The sequence below is a fragment of the Cryptosporidium parvum genome, chromosome 3, assembly GCF_000165345.1.
Source record: "Cryptosporidium parvum Iowa II chromosome 3, whole genome shotgun sequence".
Taxonomy (NCBI): domain Eukaryota; phylum Apicomplexa; class Conoidasida; order Eucoccidiorida; family Cryptosporidiidae; genus Cryptosporidium; species Cryptosporidium parvum.
The window spans coordinates 345,515-366,771 of record NC_006982.1 but is presented as its reverse complement, the minus strand read 5'-3'; the positions used below and the strand labels follow the sequence as shown (position 1 = coordinate 366,771).

At 31.6% G+C, this 21,257-nt stretch overlaps 6 protein-coding genes across 6 annotated transcripts; 3 read left to right on the top strand and 3 right to left on the bottom strand.

Moving 5' to 3' along the window:
• Nucleotides 1-395: 395 nt before the first annotated feature.
• Nucleotides 396-1,766, bottom strand: cgd3_1240 (hypothetical protein; the record flags this gene model as incomplete). The annotated part of the gene is made up of 1 exon (XM_626700.1): nucleotides 396-1,766. The coding sequence occupies one exon, from the start codon at nucleotides 1,764-1,766 to the stop codon at nucleotides 396-398; it is 1,371 nt and encodes a 456-aa protein (XP_626700.1).
• A 361-nt stretch (nucleotides 1,767-2,127) lies between these two features.
• Nucleotides 2,128-3,237, top strand: cgd3_1230 (SPAC14C4.06c-like PWI+4CCCH domains; the record flags this gene model as incomplete). The annotated part of the gene is made up of 1 exon (XM_626699.1): nucleotides 2,128-3,237. The coding sequence occupies one exon, from the start codon at nucleotides 2,128-2,130 to the stop codon at nucleotides 3,235-3,237; it is 1,110 nt and encodes a 369-aa protein (XP_626699.1).
• A 368-nt stretch (nucleotides 3,238-3,605) lies between these two features.
• On the top strand, nucleotides 3,606-4,478 carry cgd3_1220 (hypothetical protein; the record flags this gene model as incomplete). The annotated part of the gene is made up of 1 exon (XM_626698.1): nucleotides 3,606-4,478. The coding sequence occupies one exon, from the start codon at nucleotides 3,606-3,608 to the stop codon at nucleotides 4,476-4,478; it is 873 nt and encodes a 290-aa protein (XP_626698.1).
• A 208-nt stretch (nucleotides 4,479-4,686) lies between these two features.
• cgd3_1210 (hypothetical protein having a signal peptide, conserved region, and three or more transmembrane domains) lies at nucleotides 4,687-6,081 on the bottom strand (the record flags this gene model as incomplete). The annotated part of the gene is made up of 1 exon (XM_626697.1): nucleotides 4,687-6,081. One exon carries the CDS (start codon nucleotides 6,079-6,081, stop codon nucleotides 4,687-4,689), a length of 1,395 nt encoding a protein of 464 aa, XP_626697.1.
• Nucleotides 6,082-7,320: 1,239 nt separating this feature from the next.
• cgd3_1200 (possible prefoldin-related protein) lies at nucleotides 7,321-7,704 on the bottom strand (the record flags this gene model as incomplete). Its single annotated transcript, XM_626696.1, has 1 exon — nucleotides 7,321-7,704. A coding segment is annotated over one exon (384 nt), but the record flags the coding sequence as incomplete, so codon positions are not given.
• Nucleotides 7,705-8,037: 333 nt separating this feature from the next.
• On the top strand, nucleotides 8,038-19,644 carry cgd3_1180 (hypothetical protein; the record flags this gene model as incomplete). The annotated part of the gene is made up of 1 exon (XM_001388062.1): nucleotides 8,038-19,644. One exon carries the CDS (start codon nucleotides 8,038-8,040, stop codon nucleotides 19,642-19,644), a length of 11,607 nt encoding a protein of 3,868 aa, XP_001388099.1.
• Nucleotides 19,645-21,257: the final 1,613 nt, after the last annotated feature.

The following is a 21,257-nucleotide window of genomic DNA, read 5'->3' as shown; positions in this document are numbered from 1 at the left end:
CCGTTTATATTTTATTAATATTTGTCTTTGGTGCGCGCCACAACTTCTTTGTTCTATATTTGACCTTGAAATATATTTGGGATTATTATTAAATAACAAAATTGTCAATTTTAATAATTTTTTATTTTAACTAAATTCTTAATTCAAAAGTTGCAATTAAATTAATACGGAATTAACAAATACATTGTTGACTTTCTATTAAAAGTTTACTATGATTATTTATACTTTTAACTGTCTCAAGACGAGACGAGAGTTTGGCGCCTAATTCATGCAAATAAAATTATATAAATTTTGAATATAAAAAGTTGTGAAGAAAAAGCAAAGGTGGGGGAGAAAAGAGCTTAAAATGGATGAAATTAAAGTAATTATTTATTTAGTGAGAAAAAACATAGTAGTTAATTATTAGGTAAATCTATGATAAAGCTCTGATTCTTCGTAAATTGAGTTTTTCTTTTGTCCAATAAATCACAGTGAATATAATATAACCCTTTGGTAGTTGAAAAGATTATAGTACCGGTGTGCGTAACAAATACATGCGCTGGCCAAACCCATCTAAAATTGGATTTATTAGGGGTTATATTACTTATAGAATACACAATCTCACCATTTCTATTTAATAGAAATATTCTGTTTTTTTCTGTTAATGCAACCAAGTAATTGTAATTGGTAGTGGAGATAGATGTAATATTTCGATCTGGTGACTTAATGCAGAATTTGCATTTAGTGTTTGTATTAGTTACAAATTCATTATCTTTTGAGAAAAGGACATCGATTGCAATAATTGTGTGGTTTGAAACAAGAAATATAAAGGAATTAAATCCCCAGAATTTTGCATCACAAAGATTATACATTGACTTGAATATATTCAAAGGTCGTTTTTTGAAGTCAGAAATTGAAAACATTGTGGAGTAGAGATATTTATATACGTGAGTAGAATCTTTAAAGTTATTATATTCAGCTGATGAATTAAGAGTTAAATCTGACTTGATATTAGATGTAATAAAGAGAGGATTCTTTATAGGAAAGTTTAGTATATATTTTGGAGGTATTTCTGCTAAATTAGTGATATTACTTGAATCAACTTCCTCTTGCAAGTAATTCTGGGAATTTGGTAGTTCAAGTATTTGAAGTGAACATAATGCATAATAGTCCAATCTTTCTGGTGATCTCTCAACAATAAGCAAATGGTTATTCAGAAAATCATAATCTAAAATAACAAATTCTCTGTCTGGAAGATTAAAATTCCCAATTAATATTTCAATTTCTCCTTTTTCACTATTAAAACCAAAATACGAATTAATAGTTGATGAAAACAAAAACAAGGGGCCCCCATGGTACTTGTTTCCAAATTCAATTCCTTTAGTATGAGATTCAAAAGGTTCAAGGCTTGATCTTGTTTCAATTATTTGGTAATGAGAGTCTGATGATATCTCAAGCTCTTCCAATGGAGTTATAGGTGAATTGATCCGATTTTTCATTCTTACTTTTGTTCTATATGTACCTCCCAAAATAAGCTCATAGCTCTTCTGAGCCCCAGTATGGGGGTCTACTTCACAGTTTGAATCTTTCAATGCACTTATATACCTTATTGGGTAAGAAGGTTCTATTTGTACTGTAACTACATCATCTTTTTTGTTTAAACAAATCTGATAAAAGTAACCATCCCATGTTCCTACTAAGATCTTGTCATCAGTTGAATTTATCGTGCAAATGGGACTTGTGAATGGTACATCCAATAATAATCCATGATTTGAGTCTTCCTTCATTAATTAAAATGCAACACAAAATAAAAATTATAACAATTTAATCCAACCAAAATGCACATACTTCCCACAAAAATATAAATTTTACAATTTACAAATAATCAATTTTTGCCCATCTTTCTTTCTTTGCCTATTTTTGCAATGAATTTTTTACATCCAGTAAAATTCAAATTCTTAATAAACGTTTGGCGCCAAAAACGATGACAATTAGCTGTTCCGCACTTTGGCGCCAAACTTTGAGTTTATATGTATATTTTGTATAATTAATTAATATTTATATAAATAAAGAGAAACCAAAGCTGGAGGGAGAAAATTAATTAAAGAGAAAATATCAATTATTTTGGTTGATAAAAATAGCAAAAGGATGGAGTCATCTAGTGGAGGAGGTTCTTCTGTTGGAGAAGTTGTCACTCCAGAGGTTCAGTCGAAGATTACGAGCAAATTGCAGGAAATATTTGGAGATGACGATGTTTCAGTATTAACAGATTACATTTGCCACATGGTAAACCATAATCAACCAAAAGAACACATCATCAATGAGCTCAAGGAGTTTCTTTCTGATGAGGCTTCTCAATTTGGGACATGGGTCTTTCAGCTTGTGGAAAGCAGTAAAAACGATTACTCCACCAATAATAATATGCCAAACATTAATCATGATAATGGCTTGGGCAAGAACAATTCTTCTCCTAATGATACTCATAAGAGTTCCACCCAGTCCAATCAAAACAAGGATTCTTTGGACTTTGCAATCTCTAATGCTATCAAGAATAAATCAGGATCTGGAAGATCAAAACCATTTCAACCCGCTTCCTCACATAAGAATAATCATTCCCTAATTAATCATGAATCTTCTTCTGGTCCAATGGTAGGAAATAATAGACTACCTAGAGTTAATTATAGAAATGCTCCTTACACAAGGTCCAATAACTTTAATCAATCTGGAGCTCCCTATAACTCTTCCAATCAAGCTGCTAATTCATCCACTGGTCCATCTTCTACTCATGGAAAAATTAAAATTAGATGTAAAAACTGGCCTAATTGCGATAAAGGTGATCACTGCTTTTATATTCACCCTAGTGAGGCTTGTAAATCTTGGCCTCTCTGTCCATATGGCCCTGGATGCTTTTTTATTCACCCCACTGTACCCTGTAGGTACGGTTTGGCCTGTTACAATTCTCTTTGCAACTATAGTCATCCAAATGGCTGGGATCCTAATCATGTTGAAGCCCCTGTATTTAAATATGGTGGTTATAAGAACTCCTCCCTCATTATTAACAATAATAAACAGTCTCAAACTATTGGTAATGCTAATTCTAATAGTGCTGAATCTAATAATGATAATTCCACCAACACCATCTCCATAAACTTAAATCAGGAAAATACCGACATGCCTAGCTATGATTCTAACTGCAATGCGAACACTGGACATTTTAACCTGGAATCGGAGAAAAATAATTCTTTTGGTCATAATTAACTACTAGTAATCAAAACTTTTATGTTGTATATTCGTGTATTGTTCCTCTTACTTAGCTATAACTATAAAGTATATTTTAATATAATCTATTTATCTAAATTTTATAATTCTTCCACCCTTAAACTCATTACTAATTTCAGTAAATCATAATACTATCAAACTCTTATTTTTCCCTCCATATATTACCTCCTGAATAATATTTTGCATTCGGTTCTTTCTTTTTTTTTTTTAGGCGGGCTTTTGAGGAAATTTATTTTTAATGTTATATAATTCAAGTTGGTGTCTACACAAGACAATTAAATACTTAAGGTTCAAAATCTGACTGCAAAGAAAGATCAAAGGCTAGAAATTTAATTACAAAGTAGGAAATGCGGACGGTATATACAGTAAATACTCGTAACAAGTTCGCAGCTTTAAGCTTAAGCGACGATGAAGATGATCAACAAATAATAACTAAGCAAGAGCCTGTAAAAAGCACTGCTGGAAATAAGGAGAATCCTTCATCTTTAATTTATCCAAAGAATGAAGTTACCCCTAATGCTCCAGCTTCAGCTTTGGATACAACTTCTAAAATGTCTAGAGGTGCTAGAAAGGGAAATACTGTACATAGAGGTGGCAGAGGAGGATATACTAGCTCTCATGGAAGAGTTTTTGATAGAAGAGACGCTTCTGGAAAGGCCCATAGAGTTTCAAAGCAAAATGATTCTGCTGGTATTGAAGATGAAATAATTGATAAGGAGAAGAAGTACAATAATACCAACTCTTCTGATGTTGCTTCTAATAATCAATTAGATGATAATGTTGCTGACTCTGAGGAATCACAAAATAAAGTTGATGAAACCAAAGAGAAGGAGAGCCAAATGATTAGTTACGAAGAATATATGAAGAAGATGGCTCCAAAAAGACTTGAAGTACCTAAAACTGAGATTGTTAAAGGCAATACCACTGCTAAGGATTTCGAAAAGGAGGGCCTTCAAAGATATGTTCGTGATGATGGTTCAAATACCACTACAAATAAGAATAACAAGAACAAGGCTAACAAAAATAACACTAAGAGTGACAAGGGTGTATTTAACTACTTTGAGTTAGTTGAAAAGTACACAAGTAGAAACTCTTACAATAGGAGAGGAAATGATGATAGAAGAAACAGAGGTAACCAAAGGCCAAATAGCAGCTTACAAGTCAGAAGAGAAGCTCCTGATGTGTCTGACACTAGAGCATTCCCGGTATTGGGTCAATAAATCTAATATAGCTGGAGAAGGTCTAAATTTATTTTTTATTATGTGGATGATAATGATACATCTATTATAAATATACTTGCAAGCAATTGTGTTCTTTTAATAACAATTGTAGTAGTTTATTCTATGGTATTCTAGATCTACTCTTGACACATTATTGAAATTCTATAATGATATTTAATCTTTGTATCATTTTATTTGTAAGTTTTAATTAGAAATAGCTAGATATATTTGGATGTTGATGTTTTAATAGTAGATTACTACATATATCCTCTTTTAGTTCATTTACAACATATTTTTCGCTGGAGAACATGTACTCATACAATGTTGTCAGAGTGATTACTCCGTCGTATCTTATTTTATGTCCATTTCCTATTGTTGAGTATATAATGATGATATCATTTTGCGATAAGTTGTACTGACAGAGCACATTAAATAAGGTTGAGATTGATGTTGATCCTTGGATACAAAGAATTTTATCTTTAATATTAGAGATACTAGTAAGTATTGACAGAGTATCTTTATTTCTGATCAAATCCATCATTTTATTTGATATAACAATGTTTGTTAGTCTTATGAAGCTTTTGGTATTGACAATAGTTGAGATTCGATTTGAATTGTTTTTATTTTGAAAAATTTTGTTTTGTTTTGAAAGCTGATCTAAATCTATATATCCTAATATAATACCACTTTTTGAATGGGGAGAATCATTACAAATAGAGCAATCGGAATCGTAAGTTTCTGATGTTATTGGGGAATTGGAATATTCAATATAGTTAGATTGATGGTCATTAGTATTAGGAATATCCAAGTATATAATATCATTTTTCTTTGTATAAGTTAAACATTGTTGGAAGTCGTCTTTGAATAATTCAGAATATGTAGAATGATTATCAATAATGTAAAGCTTCGAAATACCTTTTTTAATAAAATCTTCAATTTGATTAGTTTCAAGTTGAGAATCAATATAATAGATATGAAATTCATCAATTTGTATCATAATATCAGATAAAGTAAAGTTGGAAAAGATGACTCTTTTTATAAGTCCAAGCTCATAAACTGAAATGATATCTTTTTTAGAATGATGTTCAAGTAAAGTATTTAATTCTTCTCTAGTGTATATCTTTTCGTTGGTCTTACCAACAGCCTTATCAAGAATGACTGAGATAGGTTTTAGCAGTGGAAATAGAATAATTTGAATAAGTCTTATAAATGGAGAGAAGAACCCTCCAATATAAAGACCATACCTAGAACAGATAGCTTGAGGAATGATTTCACCAAAGATCATAATAAGAATAGTAGAGACAGTGAAGGCTAGCCAACCAGAAGTTAATTCAGAAATTAAGATAGATAGACCAGTATTAACGGTAACGTTACCAAATAATAGGGTAACTAGAAGAAAATTTCCATTAGTTCTCAGAGGTAAGAGCCTTTTCGCATAAAAAGCAGCATTTTTATTATTCTTTGAGGATGAAGATATTTTCAAATGTAAAAGATCTTGAGTCATCATTCCTAAAGTTAGACCAGAGAAGAGTGCAGAACCAAAAGATAGAAGAAGAGTAATAATGATCAATGCGGACAAATGGAGTTCTGCCACTTCTTTCATTGTGATGATAAAATTCTTCTAGTCACTTGAAGGTAATAAATATAGATTATTTGCTTCATTGAAATAAAGAGTGGGTATTTCTTCCTTCTGAGTTAGAAAGGATTATTCCTAAGTTTAGAGCGTTTTCTTTCTTTCAGTTTGCATAAGCATTTATCTAAGAATCTAATTCCCTATTTTTTGAGATTTAACTTTAAATACAAAAATGGTTCTTCCCTTGAATTTAAAAATGTATTGGCGCTAAAAGTTGTTTTATAGTTATTAAAAAAATTAACTCAACTCTATTTTCAGATAACAAAAACGTTTAAAGACTTTTGTCTAGATTCACCAATACCATTCAGAATCCTAATATTTTTCGTTATCACAGTTGCAGGAAATATTGAAATTTGGATTCTTTGCAATAGAACTTGGTACCTTTTCGATTCTTAAAAGAAAAGTGTTGGCGCCAATAAATGTGTGTGTATTTGGCGGGAATGTTTGTAAACAATTTTAAATATTTTAATTTGAATAAATTTAGGTTCAAATAAAATATGAGGTAAACCGGAATTTGCTAATTCAAGAAAGTTAAATAGGTTTATTGAATTGTGAAGTTGCACTTTTTTTTTAAAAATCCTTATTATTTTAATTTCTTTTCTTTATTTTATAAAATTTTAGCAGTGAATATTGATTGTAAGAAGTCAGTAAGACTTGTTCTGAGTAGATATTTCTCACTTGATCCTTGAGAAATATTAGTTTCTTGTTTAAATTTATTTAAATATTATTTGCAGACTAAATTCAGAATGATAACAAATTTCTATGCGCATGCGTCAATTTGACATTTATTGTGGGGTAGGCGCCTAAAATTCTTGAAAATGATTGATCATTTGAATTAACATATAAATGCCAAAAGGCAATAAATATGTTGGAATATTACAAGTGAAAAGGCAACTTTATAAATTTATAGTTTTCAATTTTTAAGGATTTCTACATGAGCTAGAAGCTGAAAGTTTTTTTTATAATTGAAGCTAGAATGAAAGTAACTTGGGAAAAATAAAAACACAGGAATATTTCCTTTTTTTTTAAATAAAAAAAAGTAGTAATAGTGAGGAGGAAAGACAAATAAGATAAGTTCTTTATAACAAAACAATTTATGTATTGAATTTAATATTATAATATTAATTAAAGTGAGATTATTGACTATAACTATAAAATAAATTTAGGCCTTTTGCAATTTTTGTAGCTATAATATAGATTTAAGATTAATTAAAAAAAAGTAATAAATAATTGGTAATTATAACTCACCTGATTAGATTTTTCAACAAGTTTTGATTGCAAACTTTCAAAACTCTTATTGACACTTTCAATTTCACCAGTAATATACTCCAATCTTTTAGAAACTGTGCTTTTTGCATCATCTAAAGACTGTTTTACCATCACACTTCCGACTAGCTTATAAATAACTGCGTCACTCTCCAACAATTCAAGCTCTTTACTGACCATTTGATTTTCGCTTTCTTGTGCAACCAAAATACGTCTTCTTTCATTGATTTGCTCAAATTTCTTTTGAGTTTCTAAAAATTCCTTGGTAATAAGTTCATGCTCATTGCTAGTTGATGCCATTTTTACTTCAATTTCTTCCAAAATTGCCTAAATTTGTAAACGCCAAGTATCTTTTTATTTTATTATTAATTAATTAATTTAATTCCTAGCATTTCCCTCTAAATAAAGGATCAACACAATTTTGGCGCCGAAAAAAGTGCCCATAGTGTTGTGGCGCCAAGCTCATTTATTGGTAACTAAAGAAAAATTAATTACTTACAAATAAAATTGGAAATTAGGAAAACAATAATATTTCTATAAGAATATTGGAGGAATTAAGATTTTTGTGAGGCCTGATCCCATAGAATATATTGGTCGATTATTTCAAAGACATAAATTTTAAAGAGGATCAAGATTAACTTTCTTAGTGACTCAACTTAAATGAAGATTAGTATCCCAAAAGGGGACAATTATATCCTAGCAGTATCCTCTCTCCCTCAGTCTCAACGGGAATTAATTCTAAAATTAAGTAGTGATGATGTGACGAATTACGATAGTTACCTGGATTCATTTCAGAGATGGATCTGGGATAAGGGTGATCTACAGTGTTGGGCATCAGTTTTGAATAGATTTGATGATTACATTAACTCATATATTATTAGAGAGGAATTGGGAAACCCATTTCTTCTTCAACATCTCACTCTAACTGATGAAAGTACTGAATTAAGTCATTCTAATGAAAATATCTTAAAGCAAGCTAATGGTTATATTCGAGATGTAAGTGAAGAAATGATGAAAAAGATATTGAAATCAACTTTTCTTATATTGGAGAATTGCACTTCAAAGTCATTATATGCGTCTACTATTGGACTTATAGCTCTTTTAGATTCTTCAAATCCTGATATTGTATGTTGGTCATTAAGAACTTTGACAACTACTTGCTCGAATTGGAAGAAACCAAAAAGATATATTGATAGTGAGACTGTTTACCATCTTCAGATGAGACTCTCAACATTATGCTATTTACCAATACATACTAGAAGCTCTAATAAATCAGGAATTGAAAATAAGGAAAATGAGGCTTTATCATCCCTTACAAGCTTTTACAAGGAAGAAACTTGGAAAAACCCTGATGATGATGATCTTATTGAAGTTTACATACCACCATTTATATGTAATCATTTTATTAGGAAAGATTCAGATTCTGAAGAAAAAGAATGCAAAATGTGCTTTGATTATCATAAATCACATATTTTAATGATTCAATTTAAGGATCTTATTTCTGTTAATTCCAAGCCTGAAGTTGATGATTTAATGAGAAAATATAAGGTACCTATATGTTTAAAGTCTATTGTAAACCATTATGTTCGAATCTTAAAGAGCTACAGCGATAAATGGCTCCGTAGGAAATGGGTTGATGTTAAATATACTACTTTACTCAGTTTTCCAGGTTTCTCAACCAATAACTTAGTTAATATTTGTCAGGTAAATACAACTTTAATCCCAGATTCAATTGAAATCCTTGAATTCTGTCATTTGAGCATTTTCGAAGGTAATTCCAAGGTAAAGCTCAATAATAATAACGAGCAATACAGATTTATTACTAGTATGAGGTCTATTGTTGAACTTCTTACATTAATGTTACAAGATCGAATCTTTCCAAAAGTTATCGTTCAAGCACTAAATTTCACAAATTCTTATGGTCTTATTAGTAGGATTATTTGGGATATACTTTATTATATTAATGATCACAAGGATAGACCACTTCCAAAGTTTATCAAGAAGCCTCCGGAATCTCTTAATCAGTACAAATATAATGATCAAAATCTTTCCAATAATCTTTTGGATTTTGAAGGGGATTATTCTCAATTCAACATTTTAGAGTACATTGATCCCAGTATATTTAATAATGTTAATTATCCATTACCTGATCAAGTAATACAAAGACTCAGTGAGATCCAAATTAATTATGATAAGATTGAGGAAAATAATGGTAATGAAGATGGTGAGAATTGTTACTATAAAGGTAATAAACTTGATAACCAAACAAGTGTAGAGCTACATAAGAAATATAATACTTCATTATCATCATATATGGACTTGGAAAGTGCTAAAGATGAGATACTTTTGATCAATAATTATTATGAAAACTTAGATTTGGAATTCCAGAAGAAAACTATTAATGATTCTTCAAAAATCATCCCAAACCTTATTATGGCTGAGTTCGAGGAAGAAATGATCAATTTTGTTATGGAACTTATTGGTATTTATATTTTGGTAATGCAGCTTTACCCACCTCCTAATTCAATAGTAACAAACTCATCATCTTCTTCTACTTCTTATATTTATATTCCTCATCACATTACGATACTTATTGCATTTATTGATTTTATTTCTACTATTCGCCATCCTTATTACATTATTTTAGTCTTGCCAATTTGCAGAGCCTTAGAAACTTTGTTAGAGAAGAAAACTTACATTTCCTTTCTACTTCAACAGAATAAGCCAATATATAAGATTATGCTTTCCAGACTTCAATATGAAATAGGATTGTTACAATCAGAAAAGTATTACTTTGATTCTCCCAAAGAGGAGTACAAGAATAAGATTATTAAAGATGAAGGAGTAATTCTCATAAGACAATGGATTATCAAAACATCTTTAAAATTTATGGAACTTTTTATTCATCCAAATAACAATAGCCTGGTTTCAAATTCTGATTCAAACCCAATAATTTCTCAATCAAAGATACAATATGAACTTCTGATGTCAGAAGACTCAATATATAGAAGCTGTCTAATGCTCATATTAATGTATCCAGAAACTTACTCACTTTTGAATTACTCTTTGGTTATACAATTACTAATTCCACTAGTTTCAAATGATCCAACGATTGTTCCAGACTTAATTAATAATCATTTGATTCCATTTATTTTATATTCTATAAATTTTGGAATTCTTCAAAATGATGATATTCTGAATATATTAGCGGTAAACCTTCCAATATTCTTTCTTCATAATGATGGCATTAAGCTTATGAAAAGCATCAACTTTAAGCCTTTAATTTTACTTTCTCAATTCCTTACATCCAGCCATGCAATTCACATTGACAGAATGGGTGAAATTGCAACTTTGGTTGGAAATGCATTTGAAGAGATTGTTAGGTACCATTCCCAACTAGCCAAGACAATTTCCCTTATCTCAGTTTCAGCTATTCTCCAGATTAGATTCATCCAAAAATGCCTTCCAAAATGGGAACCAATTTCGGAAATTAGTAAGGAAAGTTTGGATTCTCCTGAAGAATATTATACGCCAATAAAAATTCCAAAAAAATCGAAAGATCTCTTAATTTCAGATAGAATGGCAATTGTAGGACGTTTTCTATGTGGATACTTATCTAATCATGATACAATTAACCAGTTTATTTTACAAGGAGGTCCTTATCACGTTTTAAGGTCAATTGTTGATGATTCTCTTCCTCCAGCTTTTGCAGCAATCCTAACAAACCATCCATTAATTTCTCTATTCACATTTCTTGGAACAAGTAGAAACATCTCGATCGCAGATTTACAATATCAGGTGTTACCTACTCTTCAAGAAGCTTGCAAAGATTTTAAAAATGTAGAAGTTGACCATAATTCCATCTCAAGATTATCAAAAGTGGTTACATGCATTTTTGCTATAAATTGTATGTTCAGAAACGCTGCCAATTATAATCATTCAAGAATAGTTCAGTCCTATTTGATTTCAAAAGATATTGTGAAGCTTCAAGATTCTACCTCTCCTTGTGACTATTGTCCTTATGGAGCCTCTATAATGAGCTTATATAACCAGGCTGTGAACATGATTGCTCCAATTTTCCCAAAACTTTTGGAATTCCTTTACTTTAACGCATCTGAAAAGTATCTTCAAGATTCCCTTCTTAGTAATAATAATATGTCAGCTTCGCTTCTCAATCCTTCATTCCAGTCCCACGCTCATCCATTACTAATTAAAAAAGATAACTCATCAAATAATCAGCCGACAAATACTCAAAATAATTCTTCTGGTATTAATAACGCACAGGAATCACCCACATGCAGCACTTCGTACCCAGTACTTTCTGTATGGCCTCAGCTATCAGTAAATGACTTTTTATGGTCAACACAGATAAAATATGCTTATTCTAATGTTGTTTATTACGAACAGAACTCTGAAAATTTATCCGAAATATCCAAAGACACAGATCTTATGCCAATTATTATGGAACTTTGCCGAATTTCCTGTTGTAATATTAGAAGCTGTCTAATACTCGCATCAAGACTTACAAATACATTCAAAAAGAAAAATAACGCCAGTTTGCTCTTTAGGAATGATAAKGGARRCCCCAAKRRTTTGRCGARARCYATCTCCYCKYCRAWACWTKRSKGCTTYTCAAATTGTAGGCCATTTTTARTCRMCTTTKCRAATCTWTTCCAGAACTGTCCACMCCATTTGAAAATATTGATAATACCGGTATTGCGCAYGCTGRCCACATTATGCATGAGTTTCCCGCTTTTGCATGCAATGAATACAAGAAAACATGAGATGGGTCAGATTTGTTGCTATATTGCAGAAATAATTGATGTRTTCTACAGGGTGTGTATAGATGACAAGCAAAACAATACATTTTATATTTTTTTAATAGATTTGTCRTACAAGACTGGTATTTTTGAGAAAATTATGAGCCTTTTCCATTTCTCTATGTCAACATATTGGATGGTTTTGGGCAAAATKATTGGTAAACACAATACRGAAAATGTTAATAAGATGTTACCTCCTTTGAATCCAAGCTCAAGGTTGAAATATAGCTCTGAATTCTTAGGACARCTAAGTGAGTATATTCTTCCAAAGCTTTCTTCTGTSCATAACTTGAACGGCCTTCTCTATTTGGCTACAAAGAGTATGCATAATAATATTCTTTTATTGGARCACTTTTCATCTTGGAAAAGATATTTAAATTCAACTTYAACTACTCATCTTCATAAATCTAAATTCCATTTGAATAATTGTARGCCTATAATCTCMAATACTAACTCTGCAGAACTTAATATCTTTGATTCAAGYTTGGATTCCTTCTTTAGAATGGAGTTTAATTCTGTGGAACTAACTGAGTCTATATTATTAATGATTATCACAAATATCCAATTRTGGTGGAAAGAAGTTCTAACTAACTATTATTTGGATATGGCACACAATAATTGGCTTATATTCTACCCAATAAGATGTTTATCATCTACTTTCAAAATCATGTTACATATTTTTGATATTCAATCCGATTCATTTAATAGTTTTGTTGCGAAGAACTTYGATCAATCAAATGAYAAAACTGTCAAGCMAAATAGTATCAGYGATGCAGATGCTCGTTCTTCAAGCTCAACAAGTAATGATAATTTGCAGYYTTCTTCTAATCTGAATATAGATAGTTCRGTACAGAATCATGATGCTTCTCTGACTYCCCAGGATGAAAATACTGTAAATTCAATATTAGAAAGATTAAATATGATGGGATTTGATTCTAGAGTATCTGAGCATGCAATATTCTGCTTTGGWAATAATATTGAAGTAATTGTCGAGTATTTGACAGGAGTTACAGAAAGGAACGAGAATAAGACAATGATTTCAGAAGAAGCTGGAAATTATATGTATTCATTTAGGAGAATAGGRAARGTTCTTTCTGAACAATTTGAGTTAGGCAAACTTATARCGTATAAGACTTTATCCAAAGAAGATAAAAAAAGTGAGATTCTAAGRATKTACTCAACTCTACCTTCAGAGTTATATTATTTAAGCAAAAATGTCTACTATTCATCACCTATTGTTTGTGATATTATGCTTAAGTTYTCACCTTTACTTAAGAAAATCAATATGTTGGAAAAGGTCCTATTTCAYATWTATACATCTATGAAGATGCTTTTGGAGAGAAATCAGTCAGTTTTTTCTRCAGAGTCTTCAAACCATCGTTACCAATTCATTAAAGAAGARCTTTCTTTCTTACAAGATGAAARACTTAATAATGACAAGTTTCCTATAATATTCAACTCTTTTTATACATCACTTAATAATTCAACRCCTTTGATTGACAGTAATTCAAACTTTAACAAATTGAACTACCAAGAAATATATTCAAACTTGGATAYATACTCGAAGAAATGYGCTCCAACTAAGAAAATTCATCTAAGCTTAATTCCAGATTTGTCTTTATTATCTATTCTCCTTTATAAGAAGACAGATCTCAAATCATTTTGGATATCAATAGATTCCAATTATATTAAGTTAACATCGACTCAGAATAAGAATTCGAGCAAATCAAAGAATAAAAGCAATATTAGTAATTCAAATACTGAACAGGTACCTGAACAATCTTTTCATCCAATTAATTCATTATTAAGTTTTGTTAATATTTTTACTCAAGGCCATTATATATTTGATTCCARRCATGATGGATTTACATTTAAGAATATGGAAAAGTATATACGTGAYAATCTTGGAGAAGGTAACGGACAATYAACTGGACAAAATAACCAAAATGGCAATAATATTAACTCTAACAGCAATTCTAATAATATGAARAGTARCCAAAGRCCATCCAGTTTGGTTTGGATTCCAGCAAATAAAGAAACTGAATCCAAGGAATATAATGATAAAGGAATTAAGTTAGCAAGTAGGTGCCCAATTTGGTTTGAATACTTTTGYCTGATATTATGGAGACTRCTCCCTATATTTGAGCAATCTATACCTGTATCGGAAAGCAGTAATACTCCATTTTTGGTATCACAAAAGAATCAGAAGGATATTATATTTACTATGTTAGATATATTAACTCATTTTCCAGGAATTAATGGAAGTACAAGTATGGCTGTTTTGGGAGTAATAACTATATTAACACGAARATTCAATAATTCCCTTTTACTACTTAGTTATACTCCATTCTATATGATAGAGATGCATAAGAATAAGGACAAAACTCAGAATATTGCTTGTATGTGTATGGGAAATACACTTGGTGGAGGATTAGGAGTTTTATATAGACTTCCAAAAACTGCATATTTTGATGGAATTCTTCAGGTTCTTTCTYTAATTACTATTCAAGTTTTGGAAGACTTTACTATTTTGACTCAGCTTATTGAGAACAAGTTGGACGAATTGTTTTCAAAGCARTTATCTACGCARATACARTCAGGAGAGATTTATGGGGAAAACTTACAGGTAGTAAATARTACTGAAAATAATACRGAAAATCAAGAGAATGAAAATCCTAATAGTTGTAAATACTTCTCRTTTTACCCAAGAAGCTTTACTCTGAATTATAAGAAGGATCTGAAACTRCTTGAGAAGAAGGAAATTGAGTATCCATTTATTGTATTAAGTTTAAACAGTGTAATTGGAGAGCTTTTCCCTTATATTCAAAGATGCCCTGAAATATTTTATCAAGTTTTGAATTACTTTTGTGTTCTTCATTCTATTAAGACAGGAAATGAATCAAGTTCTAATTCCAAGAMTAATTCTGAGGATCATTGTTCGGATTYGAATTACAAAGCCAAATCTGAACCTRCYGAAAATGATGATGTTTTAATGAATGATGAAAAYAAARTCAAAGACGATAGTGCTTTTACAARAATTAAATACACAACTTTCAATGACTTGATGGAAAACCAGGAGATTTATTCTAAATACAATATACCAGTGAATGAGAACTTGTTACTTCAGTGGAAACCTTTAAATTATAGAAACTCTGAAGCTACACAAGAAGAGCAAAATAAATATTTGGAGCTTAAGGAAAAGCTCAAATATGTCCAAGGTGATTCTGCTTTAAGACCAAGTTCAACYTGCATGTTCATTTTRATGAGTATTTTTGATCATATGGTACTATTTGGAGAAATYTTWAACAAAAGTAAATTTGGAAAAAAACGTGGGATAAATTCATGTTTAAGAGGYAGAAAGGATGATGAAATTTTTAGCTTAAGTTTGGACTCACTTACATATATAATGATAAGAATTGCTCTAACATATCCAGTAAATATTAATAGGATTTCAAAGGTRCCAATATTRTCTATTTGTAAYGAGAATAATGCAAGATTRTGGCARGAAAAGAAACGGGAATTCTACAGCTATAGATACAGAAATAGCTCYAATTTAAAGTTGGGAGTATCATGTTTTTGCTTAAATTTACAAAAGTCTTTATCAACTATTGATTCTGAAAATAAGAAAGAACTCAAGGCTGCATTAGAACAAGAGTTCTCTGGAATCTCTACCGTAATTCCAAACATTCATAGCTTAACAAACAAYATAATCAAGTTTAAGCCATATTCCTTTGAATTCTTGTTAAATCAACTTTTTGTGACTCAATCYYTAAAAATCAACTTCCTTCCATTTATTTTCAGAAATATTGCCTCGTACATTGTAATGAATTCTATTAATTGCATGACTTCTATGCCCACATGCACATGCAAAAAATGCAAGCAGGCGGGTAGYCCCAGCTCCGGTACTGAAGAAAATAGTCCTTTGAAGATGGCGGGCTGGCAGTTAAATTTAGATTGGCAAACATAYAATTTGAAATGCATGCCAAACTTGTCAACGATAAAGAARTCGAATATAAAAGATGTGCATTTCATGGAAATGGATCACTTCATTTACTTTTTGCATATCTTGATTGGTTGGAATAAGTTCGTATTGAAGAAATTTATGGTTTATACAGTGAATTCTTTAAGGAATCTGCTRGCAAGTTTGGACAAATTCAAGGGTAATTCAAAYAGGCATAATTGGAGAAGTGAATACGTGAATTCTTAYTTTTTACTGAATATTCTTCAATACTTAATAGTTCTTCTCCAAGTTTACCCAAGTATTTCAGATCCTGGRCTTTTAAGAAAAGCAAGTATTTATAACATACTAAGTAAGCTTTATGTAAAGCTACCATATTCTGATTTATCAAATATAATATTGTTTTGTATGAAAAATYTGATCTATTCTAGATCTGTAATGATGCCAAATAGTGAAYGTCTTGCTGCAATTAAGGAAGGCAGCTTGGATAGTAAAGTTAAGAAAGTTAGAAAYTCTATTGGAGTTGGTAATGGAAATGATCAGTTAGRAGATGATCAATTGGAGGTAGATTTAGATCARTTTGGCTTCCAATTTAATTCATCTGAYGAGGATTTCGACGATGATTTGGATGATAGTCTAGAGGACGATTTTAGTGAAGAGTTCGATTTGACAAGCTTRGATGGYTTGGATGRCGAAGATATYGATGATRATGACGAAGATGATGATGATAATGATGTGGAAGATATGGATGATGATRTTGARGATGAYGTTGAAGATGATGAAGATGATGAAAWCGATGATTTRTTYTTAGATGAAACAATGATTAATGATGGGGTAATTGAYATTGAAGGAGAGGATGATGATTTGAGCAATGATGATATTGTTGGCGATGATGATTTGACTAGTGATGTTGATGATGTTGATGATGATGACGATGAYGATGACGATGATGATGATGATGACGATGATGATGATGATGACGATGAWGATGATGACGATGAGGGGGATGATGAAGATGGGATGAATTTTGATGAATCTGATATGGRCTCGGGTATGTCRTCAGAAGATTCTGATGTTGATGAATTAAGGAGAACTCCTAGRATTAGAGATGAATAYGAATTTAAYTACATTTACCAGATGAATAATCARACTAATATTAATGGACTGGAGGATGTACCAATGAATACAAGCAGTGAAGAAGTGGAAGAAGATGGCGGAGAAAATATTAATGAAATATTGATGAGGGATGCWGAACGTAATGGCCAGAATAGGATTATTTTGAATAACTTAAGAARCTCAGCTTTTAGAAGAAATACAAGTACTGGTGGAGGAAGCAGTAGTAGTAGAAGAAGAAGTGGAAGAGGATACAATAGATCAATTAGGGATGACTTGGACAATGATTTGAAYTTTGATGATGATGAAGATRATGATTTGGATATTGATGATTTAGATGACGAAATTTTTGGYGAAGAGTATAACAGTGAAGAAGATAATGARGATATTAACATTCTCCAAGGAATCAATAATATTGTAACRAATACAAATATTACTCCAACCTTGCTRATTTCTGACGGTGTAAATAATACAGTAGTTCAGGGTACCGAAAATAGTAATGTTACTGGCAGYGCCAACASTAATAGTAATAGTGACAATAATATTAATAATAATAATAATAATAATAATAATAATAATAGYTCATCTATTGARCAAARCAGCGAATTGGAACAAGCATTACCGGAGCAAAGAAACGAGAGAGAAGCTACTGAAGAAAGCGAGGCARGARTAGAAAACTCTAATAATGGAGCTGGTTATTCAASCCTAAGAACACCTCCACATCCTTTAAGAAGAGAAGAACTAATATCAAATACAACAATTCGAAATTCGAATCAACTGAATGAAGTTAATGAAAATATTCTAGGAAACGAAGTYAGTCCTGCACCATTAAGAAGAAGAATTGCTTCTCAAGGAAACAATTATTTGGATGATATGATGATGGTACTATTAAGAGAGGATGATGATGAYTTTGAGATTGACAATTTGCAGTTCTTGGAAGATTTGAGTTCTTTAGGTGGAGTTRCTGGATCTGCTGGCCTATCTTTAGGTGGWGAAGGAGGAAGAGATGATTTACAGGTTCAGTTCTTAGGAACCCAGGGAGTAGGTACAGGATTATTAAATAATCTCATCCCAAATACAAACAATACAGTTTACAATGAAAGCCTAAATTCAAGCTTCTATTTGGAYTCAACTGAAGCTCATTGGCCGCCTATGCCTTTAAATCAGAGAAATATCTTCATCAACTCCAGAAATATTCCCCTYYCATTTTTGATTCTAAACTCTTTAACCTTTGTTCCAAACACTTCCAATTTAAATCCTCCATCCAATAATGATTTAATATTACAATGGATGAGCTATGGCGGATATTTRACYAATCCAGTTCTATCTCACTACAATATTGGAAATGTTAGAAACTMTGATTCTTCAGGAAACTCTTYTGGTGGCTCTAATAACTKTAATTCTTTCTCTATTAACAACAGCACTAATAACAACTCYCAACCTGCATTTGGWTGGCACTTCCATAATGAYATTTCCCTTCCAACTGAACATCCATTCTTGACAAGAAATATTATTATTGACAATAATATGGGGATAAATAGYAGTGGAAATTCAAATAATCATGGAAGTGGTAGTGGMAATAATAATAGCAATAGTCACACTAACAACCTTTCTTGGTATAGCAATGGRCCATTGTATGATTCYCAGAGATCTCTCATTGGAGAAATACACTCCAGTTCTTTGAGAAAYAACTCTGAACTTTCTATTCTAATGGATGCAATMAGAAATGCTGACAATTTAACAAATAATGATGATGYCATTACATSCATGCAAAATAATTCAAATAATGGAAACGGTATAACAAATACATGCACTGAAGGTGGCGCCACCAGTACKAATRCTAATTTRGGTGGTRGTTCATCTTTAAGAGGAAGCAATCTTAATGTGTCTACATTGATAAGAAATATTGGYGATATTAATAGAAACAACAATCTTGACAGGCTTTTGACTGATGAAAACAATAGCACAGTTAGTTTAATTCCACTRGTATTGGTTTCTCAGGCTACAAGCTTTCTAAGAGATGCAGTATCAAGTAAGATTCCGATTGAAACTAATAATATTAACTTATTTACAACAAATATTGAACAAGATGARGAGAGTGAYAACCATACATTCGATTTACAGGAAAGAGGTGATGTAATTTGTGACAATCAGTTGGATGATAATACTGARAACATGGATTCGATACAAGGYGGAGAAGAAARTGYACAGCATCAAGATCAAGAGCAGAGTGATGACGAYAACGAAGATGATGAAGMAKATSRTGACTCGRTRMCSATAATGATGATGACGGCGTTGATGATGAAGATGGTGAAGAAGTTGACGAAGAAAGCGATGAAAACATGGAGGATGAAAGATTATTGGATAGCCAAATAACTTCTGGTAGCTTAAACCAGATTAATCAAAACGTAATTGAAGACTTTCAAGGAACTCAGGTTTCTGTCAATCAAGTAATTCAAGAGGCCCAAAATGAAAGTGCAGATCATATCACTAACTTTGAAGTGGATGATAATCAAACAAATCAAGCAAATACTTCAATTAACCAGAATATTGAAGTTATAGAGAACATGAACTATCAGGATGTTCCAGTTTGTGCATTATTACGTGTTTTGGAAGAAAGGATAGGACTAAGCAGAAACCGTATTCTGGAGATTGTTGGAGTTGATACTGGAGTATTTTATGAGTTACCCGAAGATATACAGTCAGACGTTCTTGTATTACAACTAACAGATGGTGATACCACTAGAAGGCTTTTAGATAATATGACTCTCTCTGATTCTGGGTCAAGAACGAGAGAAATTGATTCTTCAAGTTCACTAACCATTCCTTCTTCAATAATGGATATGCTTCCTTCATCATTGAGAGATATTATCAGACTAAGAGGTTCAGCAAATGGTGGAAATTCTATTGAAGATTCTGGTCAAACTCTAAATGGTGATTCTGCAATAGCTGGAGTCCAAGGCGGGGCAGACGGGAGTGCATCAGCAAATAATGCAAATGAAAGTAATCAAGGAGAAGACTTGGAAAATATTCAATTTATTTCCTCCTTAGACCCAGTTTTACGTCAAGAAGTACTCTTAACTGCCACTGAAGAATTTCTAAGAACCCTTCCAGCAGAAATTGCAGACGAAGCTAGAGCATTACAGCAGAGAATGTTCCCTTCATATAGCAGTGCAGCTACAAGAGAAAGAGGAAACCACTCAAATACTGGCAATTCATCTCATTTAGGAGGTGCAGGTAATACAAGTGGATCAACTGGAGGAAATAATTCTAGAAGAAGTAATAGAATTTCATCATTAACTTTAGATGGAGATGATCAATACATTTCTACTAGTGAAGGTCCCAATAATAGTTCTGGAGGAAGCTCCAGTAACAATCAAAATAGCAGTTCTGCTCAATTATTGAGTTTGAGTAATAACCTTTATGACTTATTACCGCTCATTTCAAATAGTAGAAATGGAGGAATAACCACTATCAGATTTAATGTCAACTCTTCAGGAAATGGATTAGGTATTAGAAGCTTACTTTCAGCAGCATCAGCTTTATCTGAAACAAGAAGAGGCGCTAATTCAACTCCAAGTGGTAATAGTAGTGGTAATCCAAGTGGAGATCATGATATTATTGGAGCTGATGAAAACACAACAGATCTCTTGGGTTCCAGAATAGAATCATCCGCTACTGGAATGAATAATTCCACTGGAGGAGGATCTAATGCTAATGTTATTAATCTCTCTACCACATCTGGTATTGCTTCTGGAGGAGGCTCTGTAAATAATACTAATAACAGAAGAGGAGCATATCAAATACGTTCTATCATTGGAAATCAACATGGTAATATTAGTTTTGATGGAGGACTCAATATTAGTGCTTCAATCCCATTTTTATCCTCTTTAGGAGGTAATGCTGGGGCAAGATCTTCCGGGGCTGTAGGAAGTACAGGAAGTTCATACGATATCCTGTATGAACTTTTGAATGAGATTTCTCAAACT